Source organism: Heterocephalus glaber, unplaced genomic scaffold, assembly GCF_053883595.1.
Source record: "Heterocephalus glaber isolate CG9 unplaced genomic scaffold, H.glaber_assembly_v1.0 deba00000347, whole genome shotgun sequence".
NCBI lineage: Eukaryota > Metazoa > Chordata > Mammalia > Rodentia > Bathyergidae > Heterocephalus > Heterocephalus glaber.
The window spans coordinates 38935422-38956752 of record NW_028258143.1 but is presented as its reverse complement, the minus strand read 5'-3'; the positions used below and the strand labels follow the sequence as shown (position 1 = coordinate 38956752).

At 39.6% G+C, this 21331-nt stretch overlaps 1 protein-coding gene across 1 annotated transcript in view; it reads right to left on the bottom strand.

The window, feature by feature from the left end:
* Dapl1 (death associated protein like 1) overlaps positions 1-20874 on the bottom strand; it is a 29966-nt gene extending 9092 nt beyond the window's left edge. Inside the window, exons 1-3 of the mRNA XM_004835900.4 lie at positions 20755-20874; positions 11400-11487; positions 8827-8887 (exon numbers count right to left, since the gene is read on the bottom strand). Of these exons, the coding sequence (XP_004835957.1) occupies positions 8827-8887; positions 11400-11487; positions 20755-20812 (207 nt within the window). The 5' untranslated portion in view covers positions 20813-20874. The remainder of the gene's footprint in view (positions 1-8826; positions 8888-11399; positions 11488-20754) is intronic.
* Between the last annotated feature and the right edge of the window lie 457 nt (positions 20875-21331).

Here is a 21331-nt window from a genome sequence, read left to right as displayed (position 1 = left end):
TGAACTGGCAACAAAAGGGGATCTGGAAAAAATGAAATCAGAATTAATTTCTCAGATAACAGGAGAAATTGTGCCCCTAGTGCAAGACATGATTAATAAATCTAGAGAGGAGCTGAGGAACATGATGGAATCCCAACATAGGAAAGAAATGGAATCCATAAAATAGATGCAAATAGATTTCCAGGACATGAAAAACTCCACTGAAAGTCTACACACCAGAATGAGCCAATGTGAGGACAGAATTTCAGATATAGAAGATAAGATTGCAATGAGTGACCAGGAAAAGAAAAATTGCTTCAGAATTATAAGGGAACATGAGAAATCAATCCAGCAGCTGCTAGATGATGCAAAGAAGAATAACATAAGACTGATTGGAGTCAAAGAAGAAACAGAGAGAATGCAGATGACATAAAAAATCTCTTCACAGAAATAATGGCAGAAAACTTCCCAAGCAGGGGAAAAGAACTTGACATACAGATAAGTGAGGCATATAGGACTCCAAATAGCCTTGATCAAAAAAAATCTACACATAGGCATATAATTGTTAAGATTCCAGAAACTCAACAGAAGAACAAAGTTCTACAAGCAGTTAGAGAAAAGATACAAATCACATACAAAGGAAAGCCCATCAGAATCACAGCAGACTTCTCAACACAAACCATCAAGGCAAGAAGAGCTTGGAGTGACATATTCCAAGCCCTAAAAGAAAACAGCCTCCAACCCAGATTGATGTACCCTGCAAAACTATCTTTCAAAATGGATGGAGAAATAAGATACTTTCATGACAAAGAGCACCTTAGGAGCTTCGTGAATACCAAACCAGCACTCCAAAGAATTTTACACAATATCCTAGGAACAGACATTGAGGATCACAACCCCAGGAAGCAAAGCAGAATGAACCCATCTGGCATGACAAGAAATTAAATGTAAAGGGGGAGAACCCAACAAAAAGAAAAAGTCATGGCAATGACAAGTCAATATGTTTCAGTTATAACCATCAACATTAATGGTCTCAATTCACCAATCAAAAGAAACAGACTGGCAGAATGGGTCAAGAAGCAAAATCCAACAATATGCTGCATACAAGAAACACACACTTCATTCAAAAGGAAACTCATAGACTTAAAGTTAAAGGGTGGAAAACAATACTCCATGTGACAGGAACCCGAAAAAAAGCAGGAGTAGCTATCCTCTTGGCAGATCAAGTAGATTTCAAACCAACACTGATTAATAGAGATGAAGAAGGACACGACATCCTTGTAAAGGGAACAATCCAAGAGGAAGAGATGACAATCATAAATATCTATGGACCAAACACTAGTGTGTCCAACTATATAAAACAAATACTAATAGACATGAAAAGTCATATATGCACTAATACAATAGTAGTGGGGGACCTCAACACCCCACTGTCACAAAGAGATAGATCAACTAGACAAAAAATAAGTAATGAAATACTAGAACTCAATCAAACTCTTGAACAAATGAACTTAACAGATGTTTACAGAGTCTTCCACCCCACAAAAGCAGAATACACATCCTTCTCAGCTGCACATGGGTCATTCTCCAAAAGAGACCACATACTCACACATAGAACATGTTTAAGTAAGTGCAAAGGAATTGAAGTTATCCCCTGTATATTATCAGACCATAGTGTGTTGAAATTGGAGATCCATAGCAAAAGAAACTCAAAAAATTTCATAAACACGTGGAAATTCTGAATAACCAATGGGTCACAGAGGAAATTAAAGAAGAAATCAGACAGTTCCTTCAATTAAATGACAATGACAATGCAACATATCAGAATCTATGGGACACAACGAAAGCAGCCTTACAACGGAAATTCATAGCAGTGAATATGCATATTAGGAAAACAGAATGAGCCCAATTAAACAACCTGATGCTGAACCTCAAGCTTCTAGAAAAAGAAGAGCAGGACAACCCCAAAGGTCATGCAAGGGAGGAAATTATAAAGATGAGAGGAGAAATCAATGCAATGGAGACTAAGAGAACAATACAAAAAATCAATGAAGCCAAGAGTTGGTTCTTTGAAAGAATAAACAAAATTGACAAACCCTTAGCCAACCTTGTCAGAAAAAGGAAAGAAAAGGCCCAAATCCATGCAATTAGGAATGAAAAGGGTGAAATTACAACAGACCCAGCAGAAATCCACACAATCATCAATACCTACTACCAGAACCTATACGCCAATAAGATGGACAACACAGAAGACATGGACAGGTTCCTAGATACATATGAATTACCAAAGTTGAATGAAGAAGACCTAAAAATTCTGAACAATCCAATATCAACCAATGAAATTGAAAATGTAATTAAAAACTTATCAACTAAGAAAAGCCCGGGCCCTGATGGCTTCACTGCTGAATTCTACAAGACATTTAGAGAGGAACTGCTGCCACTACTGTTTAAACTCTTCAATGAAATTGAAAGGGAAGCAATACTCCCAAATTCATTCCTGGAAGCAAGCATCACCTTGATCCCCAAAGCACAGAAAGACCCAACCGAAAAGGAGAACTATAGGTCAATCTTACTAATGAACATAGATGCAAAAATCTTTAATAAGATACTGACAAACAGAATGCAGAAGATCATCAAGAAGATCATACACCCTGATCAAGTGGGATTCATCCCAGGGATGTAGGGATAGTTTAATATACGAAAATCAATCAATGTAATACACTATATCAATAGAGCCAAGGACAAAAACCATATGATTATCTCCATAGATGCAGAAAAAGCATTTGACAAAATCCAACATGCATTTATGATAAAAAAAACCCTACAAAAATTGGAATAGATGGTCTCTACCTCAAACTGATAGAAGCCATCTATGAAAACCCAACAGCCAATATCATACTAAATGGTCAAAAACTGAAATCGTTCACACTCAAATCAGGAACAAGACAAGGATGTCCACTATCACCACTCTTGTTCAGTATAGTTCTGGAAACATTAGCCACAGCAATTAGACAACAGAAAGAAATAAAAGGAATAAAGATAGGAAATGAAGAAATCAAACTGTCTTTATTTGCAGATGACATGATACTCTATATAGAAGACCCCAAGAACTCCACCAAAAGTCTTCTAGACTTAATAACCCAATTCAGTCAAGTAGCTGGTTACAAGGTCAACACACAAAAATCAATAGCTTTCCTCTACACCAATGACAGACTCACAGAGAGAGAAATAGGGCAAATAATTCCTTTCACAATAGCATCCAAAAAACTGAAATACCTAGGAATCATCCTGACCAAAGAAATCAAAGACCTCGTTGAAAACTATGGCACTCGGAAGAGAGAGATTGAAGATGATATCAGAAAATGGACAGACATCCCCTGCTCCTGGGTAGGAAGGATTAATATAGTGAAAATGGCCATACTTGCAAAACTGCTATATAGATTTAATGCAATTCCAATTGAGATCCCAGCAACATACTTCATGGACCTTGAGAAAACAATCCAAAAATTCATTTGGAACAAGAAGAGACCCAGAATAGCAAAAGCAATTCTAGGTAACAGAGACATGGCAGGGGGTATCACAATCCCCAACCTGCAACTCTACTACAAAGCTACTGTGATAAAAACAGCATGGTACTGGCAAAGAAACAGACCTGAGGACCAGTGGAACAGATTAGAAGATGCAGAAACATCGCCAGACACACTCAGCCATCTCATCTTTGATAAAGGAGCCAAACACCCTCACTGGAGGAAAGATAGCCTCTTTAATAAATGGTGCTGGAAAAATTGGGCTTCAACTTGCCAAAGATTAAAACTAGACCTGTATCTCTCACCATGCACTAAACTAAAATCAAAATGAATTAAAGATCTAAATATTAAAATAGGAACTCTGAACCACTTGGAACAGAGGTTAGGGAGAACCCTTGAAGACATCAGTGTAGGAAAAGATTTTATGAACAAAACCTCAGTTGCCCATGAACTAGCACAAACAATCAACAAGTGGGATCTCTTCTTATTGAAAGGCTTCTGCACAGCAAGAGAAACCACCAGCAGTGTGAAGAGACAACCCACAATGTGGGAAAAAATCTTCACCTGCTCTTCCTCAGACAAAGGTCTACTATCTCGAATCTATAAAGAACTTAAAAAGATCAGACCTCCCAAATTTAAAGACCCAATCCGAAAATGGGCATCTGAAATGAACAGACATTTCTCAAAGAAGTAGAAATAGGAAATAAATACAAGAAAAAATGTTCAACATCACTGGTTATTTGAGAGATGCAAATGAAAACAACACTGAGATTCCACTTCACTCCAGAAAGAATGGCTGCTATCATGAAATCAACCAATAACAAATGCTGGTGGGGCTGTGGGGAAAGAGGAACCCTGCTCCACTGCTGGTGGGAGTGTAGACTGGTGCAACCACTGTGGAAATCAGTATGGAGATACCTCAAAGAACTAGGACTGGAAGTCCCATTTAACCCTGCTATTCCACTGCTGGGGATCTTCCCTAAAGAATTAAACGAAACATACCACAGTGATATATGTGTGCCCATGTTCATAGCAGCACAGTTTGTGATAGCTAAAACTTAGAAACAGCCCAAATGCCCATCAACTGGAGACTGGATAAAGAAAATGTGGCTTTTTTTAATAAAGTGGAGTACTACTCAGCCATAAAAAATGAGAAATTAGAGACATTTATAGCTAAGTGGATGCACATTGGGGCGATACTCTTAAGTGAAATAAATAGGACACACATGTATAATTACCTAATAGTTTCTCTGGTGTGCGAAACTGAAAGTGTAAATAAGGACTAAAATGTATAATAGGTAATGTGAAATAGGAAGAAAAGGGGCCAAGGGGAAGGAAGTGGGAGGGCCAGGAGAAAGAATAGAAGGGAATGGGATTAATATGAGAAAATGGAAAAATAGGAACAAAATCTTTGTAAATAGGGAGGACTGGAGGGGTTGAAGGGAGGGCTGGGCAAGGGTGAAAAATAAGAACCAAGAGAGACTATGTAAAGGTGCAAATTTCCAATGATGAATGTCATTATATTGTATACCTAAAATGTACCAATGATTAGAATGAATAATCGGTAATGCAAAATAGGAAGAAAAGTTCCAAAGGGGTAGGGGTAGTGGGAGGGGCAGGGGAAAGGAAAGAAGGAAAAGGAAAAATACTGAGAAATGGAAAAAATGGAAATAAAGTCTTTGTAAATAGGGAAGGGTGGAGGGGTTGAAGGGAGGGCTAGGAATGGGGAAAAAATAAGAACCAAGATGCATTATGTAAAGGTACAATTCCCAGTGAGAAATGTAATTGTGTTGTATACCTACAATGTACCAATAAAAGAATTTAATAATAAAAAAAATAATATGGGTTCTTGGGACTAAACATAATTACAGCTGAGGATGTGAATGAATGTTAATAAGTGAAGGGATCACCAATTTTGGTCCTGTATTTCTTCTGACTTATTGGATGTCACTAGATCTCCATGACAATATGTATCGTGGGGGGTATCGCTATAATTCAGGGGAACTCTTTATCAAAAGATTTAGATTTATATATGTATATCCATATCCTGTGTATGTCATTTTATGTATCAGCCTGTATAATTTATACAGACACTCTTTTTTAATTTTTAAAAATCAAACTATAATTTACCTACAATAAAATTTACCCATCATGGTACACTGCTTTTTGAGTTTTGACAAGTGCATACAGTCTGTGACCACCACCACACACAACTCTGTCCCATAAGTCCCCCAAATCCTCTCCTATCCTTTGTGGTCAACCCCTCTCCCTAGCCCAGTCCCTACTACCCACCAATCCCAGCAGATCTAGGGATTAGCCAGTCTCAACCCCAGGTTGACCTATCCTACTATGCTTCTAATCTATATAATCAGAAGAGATTTTCCCTTCTTTCATTAACACATCAATCTCCATAGATGAGATAATCACTTGGTAATCTTGGAACTCATTTTGTTGCTGGGTCTTTATCCTTTGCTAGGATGTCCAAGTGATGGAAGGATAGATGTATGCTGAGTATAGAAGCTAATGCTAACTGTACTAAGTACTTGATAAATAGTATTTAACTCCATTTAAGCCTCACAATATTCCTGTGAAGTTCCCATGTACAGATGAGGAAAGAGATGCACAGAAAACTGAAGAAACCTAGCCAAGTGATTGAGTGAGTGAGTGAGTGACAAAGCTAGCCAAACCCATTCTCCTCACTAGTGATCTGCATTCTTAGCTCCAGGCCTACACTAAGAGACACTGAGCTGAGCAGGAAAGCTAATTTTTAAAAAATAAGTATAGGGTTGGGAGTATAGCTCAGGACTAGAGCACTTGCCTAATACAATAGGCCCTGGATTCTATCCTTAGCACTGTTTTTAGAAAAGGTATAGTTGCTGTTAGAAATAGTTATAACAGCATATCAATGTTTTCTTATGGCTTCCAGATATAGCTTGTTTATTATTATCTAGGGGAGACATTCTTTTTATCTTTTACCTAAAAAGTGATAATTTTAGCCAGACATGGTGGCACATGGTTGTAATCCCAGCACTCTGAGGGGCTGAGGCAGGAGGATCACAAATTTGAGTTAGCCTGGGCAACTCAGTGACCTTATCTCAAAATTTTAAAGAAGGGGGGGGGGGTGCGTAGCTCAGTGTGAAGGTCCAGTACTGTGAAAAACCAAAAAATCAAAACCCAAAACAACCCATAATAAAAATACCCAAAAAGCAAAAGTGATACTTATTTTTTTTTGGTACCGGAGATCGAACTCAGGACCTTGCACTTGAGAGGCAGGTGCCGGAACCACTGAGCTAAATCCCCGGCCCAAAAGTGATACTTTTAATGCAGCAAAAACCCTCTGTGTCCTCCAGATATAAGAATAAACATCTATAGAAACATAATGTGCACCCTCACATCATACTTGCCTTGATTACTCTTTTCAAACATTTGATTTTGAGTTACCATATACCCTAGGGGAATGTGCCTCTTCTACCAAGTTGCACATGCCACTGTGGGCATTCTGCTGCCCCGAGGCTGAGGTGTTCAGTGGACAGGGGCCAGAGAATGAGGTGCAGGAGGAGGCCGCTTTTGTTGCCCTGGCAGGGCCCCATCCATTGGCCTTGCTTCTGAAGCCAGGAGGGCAAAGTCACTTTGGTCTCACCTCTGATCATTTTGGGCAGGAGAACTAAGCCCTCTGTGTTAGAAGACTGTGGCTATTGCCCTATACAATCTTTTCTGTAACATCATGTACCTTAGACACATATTTTCATTTCACTGTCATAATACCAGGGCCACTAACCTAACGGCAAAGAAGTTGCTATGTGCCTAGCGCTCTTCTAAGAGCTTCATGTCTATAAGCTCATTATACATAACAAATCTGAGGTCTAGATTCTTCCTTACCTTGGCTCTGCAAGTGAGAAGCCTGAGGCACAAGACAAGGAACTTGCTTAAGGCCACAAAGATAGTAAGTAGGTGGTGGACGCAGGGACCCCAGAGACCAGCTGCACAGTTTCTGCTCCAGTCTTTCTCAGGCTTAATTTATAGCTCCCAGACCCCTGACTTTGGCAAAACAAAACCTTAAAGTGTGTGTTGATTGCTCAACTAGAAAAGCAGAGGAAGCAGCCTCTGTAGGGTGGGGTATCTCCTATCTTCCTAAAGGTCAGATCTTCTAGATTTCAGTTGTGACAGCTTCCACAGTTATCCCATCCCCTAGGGGAGACTGAGGCACATTGGAGGGTGGACGTTGAGAGCTGACAGCACATTCAGAGCCCCAACACACTTTGTTACCAGCTGCCACCTCTTTTTCAAGCCCATTCACCTCTCCTAAAAGTTATTTATTCTATTCTAAATTGTCCATATTCCCATCTCCATTTTCCCTACGAAGCAGGTGTATAAGCTTCTAAGGTTCACTGGGTTTTTGGACACTTTTCTTTCCTGTGTTGCTCCTATGCATGCAATAAGTTTGTATGGCTTTTCTTCTGTTAATCTGTCTGCAGGTTTATTCAGACTAAATGATCAAATCTCAGAAATGCATGGGGAAAGTTTTAAACTCTCCTACAACAGCAAGTCTTCCTTCTACATAGGCCACCTTGTCCTGTCCCTTCAATAAATGTGTGAGTAGCAGAAAGTATGGTCCTTTATCATCTTGAATTTAATGCATTTGCCTCCTACAAATAGAATAAGGGCCCTTACTGAGCTTACCTAAAAAATGTAGGAAAATATCCACTGAATCAAAAAAACCAAACTATTGTCTACTTGGTATGACTTTTCTAAGTTTCTTGAGCTTTTTGGGAGAAATTCGGGGTATAGAAGGAAAAATAGCAACAGTCAGATATCTTTATAAACAAACTTTACTGGATAAGGCCAGCTGGTGCCCACCCTTCCTCCAGCCCTAAACTATGCAACCCTTCTCCACCCACCCTCGCCTCAAATCTACTGTTTCCTTATGGAAATATTGAAGCAGGGAGGCAGGTCACAAACTGCTGAATTCTCAATATCCAGGCTGCATTAAAAAAAAACCAAACATGCCAATGTTTCCAAGAAATATTTAGGGTGGCAGAGTAAAGTTCTGCAAACTTAGCATCACGATTCTCACTGCATTTCCTATCTTATTTTTGAAATGATTTATTAAATAGACACTAGGAATTTGGGAGAAGCGGTTTTTATCACCCTAACCATTTGGTATTCCTCTGATCAAGAGTTTTTTTTTCATGAGGACATCAAACCTCAGGGCTGGAAAGAAGCTTCCTGGTCGTCAGCTCACTCACACAAGCAGCCTGACCCATGGGGTGAATACTGAGTTTGAGCTTTGTGTGATTCCCCTACCACCCTCACGGCTCACCTTGTCCTGTGTGTCATTCAGGGCATCCAGTGTCTGTATTTTCGCAACATTTGCAATGGCACTGTGAAGATGAAAAGAAACTTTAAACAGGATTTAAAAACCCCCACTAAAGGGGCTCAGGGATTTATAGAGGCCTGTCTCATTGACCTTCAAGCCTTTTCACGCTGCTTGGCAACACCTAGGAGACAAATATTATCCCTCTGTGTACCTACCTACATGCTACAACAAGCTTGGTAGGCCAAGTTACTATTATAATTGTTTTTAAACTTTCCATTGAAGTATAATACACATACAGAAAAATACACATACTGCAAGCATGTTCACAAACTGAAAACACTAGTTAGACCAGCTAGCCCTAAGGATAGCCATTACCCTGACTTAGAGCCCCATAGATTAGTTCTGTTTTTATACTTCATCCAATGAATAAATCGTACTCTTGGGTGTCTGGCTTCTTTCTCTCAGTCCAAGTTATTTTGTAGGAGGGTTTCAGTCATGGCTGAGTCTGCAGGACAATGTCTGAAGGAAAAGTCTCTGCTTCATGTATTTTTTCCTTTGTTTTTTGCTGTGTAGTAGAAGTTATTAGGGAGCAGACATAGACTGATGATGCTGAGAAATTTATTTCCTATGATGTATTTTTAAAAAGCTATTCGCCAAGAAGATGTAAGGAAGAGTGTCCATGAAAACAAAGCTCATGTATTGCACACACAAACTGGTGGTGTAGGGGAAGTGACTTGCAGAGGCAGATTTACAGCAGAGAGAGTGTGTGGGTTATGTATGTCTCAGGGCCTTTCAACTCACGGCTTCCTCCAAGAGCAGCTGTAGCCATTTCATTCTTACGATTTTTGGTTATTTTTGTTTAAAATGTCTCCTCTCCAATTCTATAAACTTCAATCCTCCATACCCAATCTGTCCCTGGTAATAGGGGCAGCGGAAAGGCTCTCTCTTGCCAGGTAAGTTCTGTAGAGGTCCAATTCCCTTCTGTTAATGAATACTAGAAAACAATTGCGTTGTTAAGGATGGTTCCAGTCACCACTTTATTGCTTTCGGGCTAACTCCTCTGCCTGCTTTCTTAGCTGATGTTAGGATTAAAAGTCAGTCCCCATTTTCCTGAGATGAAGAGGCAGGAATGAGCTGTCCATTGGCTGTTCACAGAAGTCATTGCCAAGTCCAGACTTTTTGATCCCTGACCCTCTGTTCAGGCATGGTAACCATTGTGACATTGATTGAGGCTGATGCTTAAGTCTGGCTTTAGAAACAGAACAGATCCCCTAAATTAAGCAGCTTGTGCTTCAGCAACAGTGGGGTGCAGTTTCCAGCGTGCTCTCATACTCTAGGAGCTGCCTTAGGTACTGGATCAGACCCTAAGTCGTGTGTGGCTATCAGTCTTGGCCACTCACAGCTTTGCTTTCATTGTGTGGTAATTATTTTCTGGATATCAGAAGAAATAAATGACTTCCTCTTAATGGGGACAAATAGCTATTTCATTCTTACATGAGGAGATCCTTTGAAAATTCTTTCCCAGAAATTGGGAAAAAAAAATTTGAAAAGTGATCTAAAAATAACTTTATATGAAAGAGACAAAGGACTGTGTTTCTCTCCATGTTCTCTTTGTGACACTTAAGGAGGTGCCTTGGGTATCCCTTCATCAGCTCTTTCTGATCAGCTTATCAACTAATCTATGAAACCATCTTTAACAGTCTATGAAGTGTCCCTCATTGTGCTACTTGAAGGAGACAGTTTGTGATTTCTTCCTTTCCCTCTGCGTATGTGTGTATGTGTGTGTGTGTGAGACTGAGAATTGAACCCAGGGCCTGGTCAAAGATGGCCAAGCACCCTATTACTGACCTATATCCCCAGCACTTTTTATCTTATTTTAAGACAGGGTCTTGTTAAATGGCCCATTCTGGTCCTGAATTTGTGATCCCCCTGACTCAGCCTCCTCAGTAGCTGGACTTACAGGCTGTGCACCACTGTGCAGTGCTATTTATTCCTGTTTTAAAAGTGCCTGTTTTCCTTAACTAGGGCTAAAGTTGTTGGGCCGTTTTGTATGGAACCAAGCCCACAGTTCTCTGCTTGGTTCTGGGAATAGCACAGAGCGTCAAGGTCATAGTAGAAAGAGCAGGGACAAACCAGTTTCAATATCTGAATGCCTTCCAGCTATGCCAAATACAGTGGTCATTACTTCTTAATTGAGTGATGAATTCAAAACAAAAAGGGCATTTATTTTTAATTCAGGAGATTTGCTTCAGCAGAAAACAAGTTATAAAAACAGGGGCCGTCAAGGGACAGTATTTTACAAGCTGTTCTGAAAATAGAGGAAAGGGGAGAGCATGGGGTTTGGATGCCTTTTGAGTAGGAGGCAGCGGGGCTGGGGGCCGAGAGGAAGAGGATGAGGGTGTCGTGATGGAGACCCACAGGGAGCCCCTACCTTGGTAGTGACTCCACCCAAGTCATCCCGGAACCCCACCCCCTTTGGCCTCCAATGCTTAGGGGCCTTCATTTGTCCTGACATAATGCTGGAGGCAGTCTTTCAAAATCCCTCGAGGTCATAAGGAGAAATTAAGCATCCCTACCTTGTTTTCTCTAATCCTATTTTCTTAGCTTGTTTCTCCAAGATGCCGATTTCTTGTTTTTTGGAAATTCGCATTCCTCCAGCTTTTACTAAAACAAGTAAGTATCAACATGGAAGTTAGAATAGCTTTGTTGTTCAAAGTATGAATTTAGATTTGAAAAGAATTTTTGGACTTACTTTTTAAAGATCTAAACTTTTTTTTTGGTACAGGGATCGAACTGGGTTCCTTGCGTTTGCGAGGCAGGCGGCGGAACCACTGAGCTAAATCCCCGGCCCAAGATCTAAATTTTTATCTGAAACAACGCAATAAAAACATATTTTTGTCCCCGTGGAAAGCAGGTCGGGGCAGAGGTCTACTTGTTTATGCTGAGAGAGGTAGAAGGAGGTTGAAAAAAGCAGGAGGTTACACCTTAGATTTGGAGAGAAGAATAACAACATACTCCCTTGGGCGTTTCACTGAAAACACTTTTTCTTGTTATGAAACCAATTACATTCTTCAGGATACCAACCAACAATTACAATGTGACCCTCTGTTTTCCCACAAGATGAAAGCTTTTGTGTGCATTTTTTTTCCAACCAAAGCTTTCAAAAGCCAGATTCTGAGCGATGAGCCAAATGCCGGGGCATGCAGTGATAACAGGCATTTAATTCAACAGAGGTGCTTCAAAGTCCCCAGGATCCCGACCTGCACCCCAGCCCCTAAACCTGGGTGTTGGCAGTGCTCAGAGGTCCTAATGAGTAATTAAACTTCATTAAAAATCCTGCCATTCAAGAGATCAATTAGTGTTAATTAGGCTACAGATGACCTAAAAGCAATTCAAGTGTTTAACAATGTCAGATGAAATCAACTTTTGAAAAGGAACAATCATTTCAGCTTGGAAGTCAAAGCAAATACTTTTTCTGTTCCCAGGAAATTTGTGCATCTAAAATTTGACAAGCTCAAACGAGAAATAGCTAAATGGACATTGATTTGTTTGAACCTGTTAATAAATATCACTTGGGCAATTTTCTGGACCTGGGTCCAATAAAGTGAAGAATGAAACTGATTTTATTTCTCAATGCCCTTGTGAATTGACTTTATCGTTGTTCTTTAGAAAGCATCATTTAATTTATTTTTTGGTTATGTAATACATGCAGAAGGCAGATAATTCAAAACACATAAAAAGGTCTTCATTGTCCTTCCCATCATTATTTCCCAACGTCTCAGATCATCTGTCCAGAGACTGCTAATGTTTATTTTCCATCTTCATTAACAGATATTCTATGAATTATTTTTTAAAAACCACAGCTTAAGATTCATGTCCTGTATTTTGTTCTCTTTTTTTAATATGACCAAATATTTTGGAGAAAGTTCTATATTTATATATCTATATTTGTGCTTTTTCTTTAAATATCTGCTGTAGAATTCCACTATGTGAAATTTTGTGTTCACTTAATCAGTTTGCTAAATTGGACATTTCCTTTTTTTACTCCACTGTATTAAAAACAACACTGCAGTGAATATATTTCATATTGGTAATTTTGCATCGGTATAAGTATATTCATGGGGTAAATTCCTAGAAGTTATTGTGTTAGCTCTGAATTTGGAATTTTGTTAAATCTTGCCAAAGTGCCCATTGCAGGGGTTGCACCAGGTACAATCTCACTTTATTAACTATTTGTTCTCCCTTGTTATCTTTCCTTTGCAGAATTTTCTAGCTATTCTTTTTTTGGGGTACCGGGGATCAAACTCGGGACCTTGCACTTGCGAGGCATGCGCCAGAACCACTGAGCTCAATTCCTGGCCCCTTGCTAGCTATTCTTATTTATTTTTCTTTGAGAATTTTAGAAACAGTTTGTCAAGTCCCTATAAAAAGCCTTATTGATATACCTAGTATACACACACACAAACACACACACACTTGTGGATTTTTTGTGGTACAGGGCATTGAACCTAGGGTTGTCTTACCACTGATCTACATCCCTAAACTTCTGCCCCTATTTTAAATTTTGAGACAAGGTTATGTTAAGTTGCCCAGGCTGGCCTTGAAGTTGTAACCTTTCTCCTTCAGTCTCCTGAGTAGTAGGACTGGCAGGCATGTATCACTGCACCTGTCTTCTTGTTGAAAGTTTTTAATGGTCTTGCTTTAAATTTAAAGATATTTTTTAAAAAGGAAATTTATATCATTAGTTCCTGGTGGCTCTGTGTTCAAGAACATAGTGTCTTTCTCCATTGTTCACATCTTCTTCTGGTTCCCCAGTAACCTGTTCATATAAATCTTACATATTTGTTTATTAGTTTATCTTCTAAGCATTTTATTTTTGTTGCTGATATCATAGATGAGGCCTATTCTTTCATACTTACTCTAACAGATTGTTATTGTTTTAATGTTATTGATTATACGCTCAAGAGTTACTGAATTATCTGATTTCTCATTGTAGTTTTTGGTAGATTCTCTTAGGTTGTCCAGGTTTAAAAAAATGATTATCTGCAGAGAATAATGCTGCCTCCTTTAGAATAATATTAAATAGTAGTGATGGTTGACATCTTTGCCTTTCTAAATTTTTCCCCCATATAAGGGAGTTGAATCTAGGGGCAGTCTACCACTGAGCTATTTTCTACAGCCTTTAAATTTTTTTTTTAAATTTTGAAACGGTCTCTTGTTAAGTTGCCCAGTGAGACTTAAACTTGAGCTCCTCCTGCCTCGGCCTCCAGAAGTGCTGAAATTATAGGTGTTGCCTATAATTTGTCGACTTGCCTTTTTAATTTTTAAGGGATTATTTTTAGAGTTTCCTCATTACACATAGTGTATGCATTGATGGGTTTCTTTCAATATATGTGTTAATATATAGTGCCATATTTTTTCATGTTGAAAATATCCTTCTATTATTTTTCTATTGGGCCTAAAAATTAGGAATAGATGTTCAATTTCATTAAATGCTTTTCAGTATTCATGGATATTACCCTGTGATTTTTTTCTCTTACCTTAATATAGTTCTTTATATTAATGGATATTTTCCTATGGAATCATTTTTTGCATTCATTTAATAAACTCCATCTGATCATTTAAATTACCATTTCAAATTGATTATATAAGCCTCTCAGTAGAATTCTGTAATGTTAGATTCATTCGAGGAAAGGCAATGCTAATCTCATGCATAATGTACTTTAAATTATACCATACACCCATACAAACTCATCACTGACGGAAACCAGATTATGTGGACACATCTGAACAGTGATGGCACACAAGTGAGAGGGACCAAGGGATGGACTTTTTCAGGAGGATGTCTGAGGCTTGTGTGCCTCTGTCAGAGGGGGCAGTGTCTCTTTGTGGCACTGTTGTCTATTTCCAAGAAGAGTCAAGAGGTGTTGGGCTTGGCCTCCAATACATCTCTCAACAGCATTTTCCATTCTCGGATGATAGTGATTTTCAAATATGGTGTGCTGTAATTTCTTTTTGTTAGTGTTTCTTTTGTTTTCCCAGGTGCTATCACTTCTACACATTTTCTTCTGCCTGGACTGACTTTTATCAACAGCTATAGAAGCAAAATTGCTATGGTTAAAACAAGCAATAATTAAAAATGAGAAGACCTTTGGGAAGCTGAGTTCACTGGGAACTCACTCATTTGGGAGGACATCTATGATCTGAGTCCCCAAAGGAGATGGGCCAGAGAGCAGGGAGCCTTGTCACACGAGGAGCATGAGAATCTGGTGAGCTCACTCCCAAAGAAGCAAAAGTGCAAGAGGTCTCAGGGTGCCATCTTCAAAGATCTGAAGGGCTGGCATGTTGGGGAAGAAGCAGTTTCCTGGGGTGGAACTGATACGTAGTTGTAGACAGCCCTGCGCTTCCCCAGCTGTGTGACTGCTGTACTTTGGACATGGTTTGGGTTTATCCTCTGAGGGTTCATGGGCCAGAAGCTTGGTGCACAGTGCGGTAAAATTTGGAGGGGGATCTTTAGAGGTGGGACCTTGTGGAAGATCCTTAGGTCTCTTGGGAGTGTGCCTTTGGAAAGGATTGTCAGATTCCAGTCTCTCTCTTCCTTTCTCTTGCATGTGCTGTTGCATCTTCTACAAGGTCCTTACTAGAGCCAAGCTGCCAGCGTCATGCTCTTCAATCTCCAGAACTGTGAACTACATAAACCCCTGTATTTATGTTAGTCTGCCTCAGCTACTTCGTAACAGTGACAGCAACAAACAAAATAGACTGATGTAGTAATCTTGAGCAAGATACCTAATCTCCTCTCAGATTCAGTTTCCATAGTCAGGGTTGTTCTAGACAACAGAGGTGACATACACACTTGGTATGTGGTAGACACTTAACAATTAGTAGTTGTTATTATTTAGATTTATTTTATGTTGTTCCAGAGGAGGGTATGAAGACCAAATGATGGAAATTCCGGAAAGCTAGGGTCTGGCTATATATAAGAGTTTGTGTTTTTCAGTGTGAAATGTACTGCCAAGTACAATAACGAGTTCCTTGCTCCTCAGGGTACTAAAGTGAGGGAAAGGAGTGCACTTGTCATGAGTACCTTGGGAGAATTCTGGGGAGAAGTCTCTTAGAATTTCTAGTCAATAATAATAACATCATTAATAACATAATAATATTGTGTAGAATTTCTACACAATAATAATAAATGTTATTATTACTATGACTTGGACTGGAGACTGAACCCAGGGAGTTCTGAGCTACATCTGCAGCCCTTTTAAAATTTTTGTCTTGAGCCAGTGTCTTGCTAAATTGGCCCTAAACTTGGAATCCTACTGCCTCAGCCTTCTGAGTAGCTAGGGTTACAGGTGTGAATAACTATGCCTAGCCAGTAGATAATATTTATTTTAAAGTTCTTCATATGATTTTAATTCTTCTTATCTACCTCATTTTCCTCCTTCAAAAGAGCATAAGGTACCTAACAGAGAAATAAATGCTAAAAGACATAAAATGACCTAATGCAAAGAGCTAATATAAGAGCTCTTACTCTCCATCTCTTTGCATTCCTGGGGATTGTATGTGGGGCCTCTCAATGAGCTACATCACCAGGCCCCTTTTAAATTTTTGTTCATTTTTGAGGCAGGGTCTCATTAGGTTTCTAAATTGCCCAGGCTGCGCTTGAATATTAGATCCTTTTGCCTCAGAATGTTGTCTTCAGAGTGCTAGAATTACAAGCATGTGCCATCATGGCCAGGTGAGTTCTTCATTTTGAATAACAATAAAACAGAGACATTTGGGAGGATGTATTAAAAAGATTTCTCATTCCATTCAGTAGTCTTTGAATCCTTTCTGTTATAGGGATGTGGGTGCTAACTCAGGGATTAGAAAGCATAAGGAAACCACATCTGGATTTCTGGAACACAGTTCTTACACCAATCTTGTTCTGGGACGTAATCTCACTCTTACGTGATGTCACCCCTGTAAGGTAGAAAGAAGCAGAAAGCAATATCCCCATACTGCAGATGGGTGCACTGAAATATAGATGAAGACTTTCACTGCGCCTGAACCAGGTGGAACCAGTTGTGGGAGAATCAACTTCAAAGCTCTGCTGGGAACACTGGTCACACTGGTCTTCTGGGATGTACTGTAGACAAACCATCATTTACAACTTAATACAGTCACGATCTGGCCCATTTTGCTTAAACCAGATGAGTCTGAGTCAAGGAATCTTTTTAAAGTCTCACTGTATCCAAATCAATCCATGCAAATTTCTAATCATTTCCACAACTCCACTATGAAACTATATTGACATTTGAACTTTTGTAGAGAGACCAACTGAGCAAAGTAAAATAGGCTCTTAAGTACAAATTTGAGTACACACACTTAAGGTAAGACTTTGGATCCTTTTAGTAAGTAAAATAAAAGAATGAACTAGAGACACATGAAAGAAATGCTGTTTTGGATTGTTTCGTTAGAAAATCTAAGTTTATGTGGGGAAACTGAAGCTTTGTTTTCCTATCTCTGTCTAAGAGTTAAATTCATGGTAGATTTTGTGGCTTTTTAACTTTTCTAAAATAGTCCTTGTAGTTTTTTAATTCTATATAATAGTTTTCCATCTAGTTAAGATGTTTCAGACATTTTGTGCAATTTTTGGTAGAGAGTAGTCAGGATAAGAACAAGCTAGCAAGAAAAAGTTGTCCTTTTCTTTCAGTAATCTGTGGAAAATGTGTGTGAAAATGTGGGAAGACACAGAGTTTGTGCAAACTCTGCCTCATGACTGAAAACTTCTATTTGAAGATTTTAATTGAAAGTTAGACATTTTCAAAATGCTTACTTTGCATTCACAGTTGATTTATATGCAAAATTTTCCTTGCCAATCAAGACCTCAAAAACCCTCATTAAAAAACCCCCACATTGTGGAACAAAGAGAGAGGGTTTTAGATCAAGAGGGTTTGGGCATGAGGCCAGCTGTATATTCCAATCTCAGTTCCACTGTCCTGGCTGTGTGGCTTTGGGCAAGTTCCTCAACCTTGCTGAGTTTCAGTTTTCTGTGAAGCATCATCCTAATCTATGATGGCAAGGCTGCTGCCAGGTCAAGAAGTTTCTGTGCTGTCCAGGTGTCCAGTCAGCTTTGAGCAAATGCCAGCTGTTCTTGCAGTCATCAAATGGCCAATACCCTGCAATGTTTGGGGCAGAGATTCTTGCAACCTCTCTGTTAAAAAACTCACAAATCTGTTCCCCTCAGGTTGAGCAGATGGCATTGAGACAGTCAGGCCTTTGTTTTGTTTTGCTTTTAGTAACACTGGTTCTTAAGCAGCTATGGTCATTTCTAGGTTCTGCATTCATTTCACACTTAGTGATGCCCCCTTCCTTCAAATTTTCCTCTTTCTTTAGTAAGCCAGAAAATGTCTGTAGGTATTCAGTGATAGTCCTTCTGATGGCTCTGATTGATTTGGCTTAAACCAAAATAAAAAGTGCAGGTAATATAGAAAAACTCAAGAACAACAGCTATACTTTCTATCCATCACATATTTGGCTCTGTGGATCTATTTTCTATTCATATGTTTTTGGTACTGCTGTTTGGGTAATAGGGTTCTAATAAAACTAAGAGTGAGACAAATCTAAAAAGCAGAAAATTCAAATCTATGCTTCCTAGAGTCCAAGCCACCTTATGTTTAATGCTGTCTTGTTTCACAGCTCAAATGTATAACCAGGGCTAACAGAGGTGCAATACATTATATTAATATACATGAAAGAAAAACTGCTAAGCACACTTAGTGGGGAGAGTTACAGCTGGCTGACTTCTGAGTGGTTTCATTTTTAACTATGATGGGGCAGGCATGAATATCTTTTCCACTGCAATTTCTTTCTGTTCTGATGACTGCAGTAGTGCCTAATGCAGGTTGAACATCAGGGTGATTTGGAATTGGGGAGGATAATTTCTGCTGACTGCAATGTGTTTTACTAGGCCTGCTTTTAAAGGAGTCAACATTCATGTGCCAGGTACTTTACAACTACTCCCTTAATTATCACACCGATGGTACCTTATCAGATTAATGGTATTTATCAACCCCCTTTCAAAGAGGAGAAAATTGTGGCTCAGAGATGTAGAATGAAATCGAAGTTTTAAGTCAGGTCTGTCTTTCTAAAAACTATGTCACACTTTCCCCATCCTATCACATTGGCCTCCCACTTTCAGGGATCTATATTTTTCCTACTAAAATCAGGTGAAGCTTTAATAGAATTTTGGTACCTAATTATTTTTGTTCCATAAATAAAACTTTGCACCATTGCAAACTATTCAGACTTAAAATATGTAGCAAGACCAGCTGAAGGATGAGGCTTCTTTGTTCTCTTGAGCTCGGTGGGGAGGCAAAAGTCTGCCTTCATCTCCATTCTAATTATCCAAAACCTCTTATCTGTAGTGTCACAGTTCATAATAATTAATTGTCACGCCAGAGGCATTGTGACATGCTTGATGGAGTCACGGTGTGCTATGTACACAGAGTAATTAGCAATCATTAGTGGTGGGGACAAAAAATTCCTGGTGGTTTCATTTGGTTAAGTTTATCTCTGTATTCTTTGTGCATAAATGTAGTTTAGCAAATCAGGCTATAGCCTAACCATTTTATGAAGGATGGAGTAGAAGTGGAGGGAAGAGAACAGGGTCTTTTTCTTTCATCTTATATAATGAACTTCTCTTCCAGTAATTTGCATCCATTGTTCCTGACAATTAATTAGCATCATTACCTTTAAATATAATGTTAACTACTGCTAAGTTCAGTTACATGTATAAACTATCTGAAATCTTCCAAAGGAGGCCAGGCATGGTGCCTAGAACTGGAAACACAGAGTTAGTAAAAATCCCAACTCTTCAACCGGCTGCCCACCAGGACACACTGAAATTGTGTCAGGTTTGACCCTTTGCAAAGGTTGAATCTGCCTTCACTTGCCATTCTTCTCTGTGGCCAAGATATTTGAAATAACTGGGGCTTAGAGGTGCCAAATAATTATACACCAACAACTAAATTTTGTAGGTGGAGAAAGGCAAGCACACAGTGGCTAAGCTTTTGAGGTCTTTCTTAAGGAAAAAAGAAGAAAGGCAGTTGAAAGAACATAAAACTGACTAAAAATAGGCCTGTTCATTCTTGCCAATCTATAGGAACATATGGTTGAGTACAATAAAACTAATTGCCATATTCCAGAGAGTTGATATAAATAGCATGTTTAAAAAAAAAGGCACCTGTGGATGCTTTGCAAAATATCGTGATAGCCACTTTTTCCAGTCAGCCCCCCCCACCTCCCCCCCCCCCCCCCCCCCGTCGCCCATTCTTGTGACCTTATTAAAAAATGTTTCCCGGGCCAGGGATGTAGCTCAATGGCACAGCACCTGCCTGGCAAGAGTTAGGCCCTGAGTTTGATTCCCGGTACCAAAAAGAAAAAAAATATATATAAAAAGCTTCTCAATGTTGATGGGCAAATTATAGTCCTAATAACACTGCCCAACCCAAAACTCTGAGGAGGGAGAGAGATGAGGTACAAAGTCAGATGAAGTGCCAGCATTTTGGGGAGACTGGCTGTGGGAGCGAGAACCTCTAGGGAGGAAGGTTTCCAGGGTTGCAAATCATCCAGGTGCGTTGGGTCACAACCAACCTGCAGCTAGGTAGGGAAGGGGCAAAGTCCCTACATATCCCTTTCCATAAGCTCTGAATCCCTGATACTCCCACTAGCATTAGGTTTTGATTCAGTGGGAGCCTTCCTGACAAATTGCCAGTGGCTTCATGCACAAGTTAAGGAGGATGGAAGACAGGAGGAAATCAGGTTGCAGGAAGTTGAGGTGAGATTGGGTGGTTGACACGTGCACTCTGCTGGGGTGCTCCTGTAGACCACTGATAGGAGAGGGAGCAGCTGCAGCTGTCTACAGGACAGAGGGCAGTGGGAGCCTACCTGCAGGAGGATGCCCCCCTTTGAGTGGGGATAGCAGGACTTGCACTTCATTTTCCATAGTTTGTGCCAGTGTCTTGCTGGTGGTGCTTTGGAGTGCCAGCTTGGGCTGCCCCACCGCACCCTGGGTTTATATGGGTAGGGGCAGGGCCCCTTCAGGGCATGTGTGAGCAGCAACAGTCTGTCACCTGGCTCTTTGGGAACTCCTAGAAGAAAACCTTTTTCTTTTCATCTGAAAAAGCACAGTAGATGTCTACAGCAGATAGAATTTTTATTTTCTTTCAGAGGAGAAAGCGAAGAGGATGTAGTTCAATGGAATTCTTTTTCTCTCCAATTATTCAAACCTTAAGTGTGTACAGTGCACCTACAGTGTGACAGGCTCTGTCATACAATTGTGTGACAAGAAGGGCAAGATGTCTTTGCTTCAAGACACTGGGGTCTTTTGGGCGAGATGAATATAAATAAGTTCTGTGCCTTTGTCCCAGTCTTTGCAAGTATAAACATTCACACTAAGAACATAACTGGAGATAAGTAGAGGGTTCTGTGCAAGGATGGTACTTTTTTTTAAGGTTTTAATGAC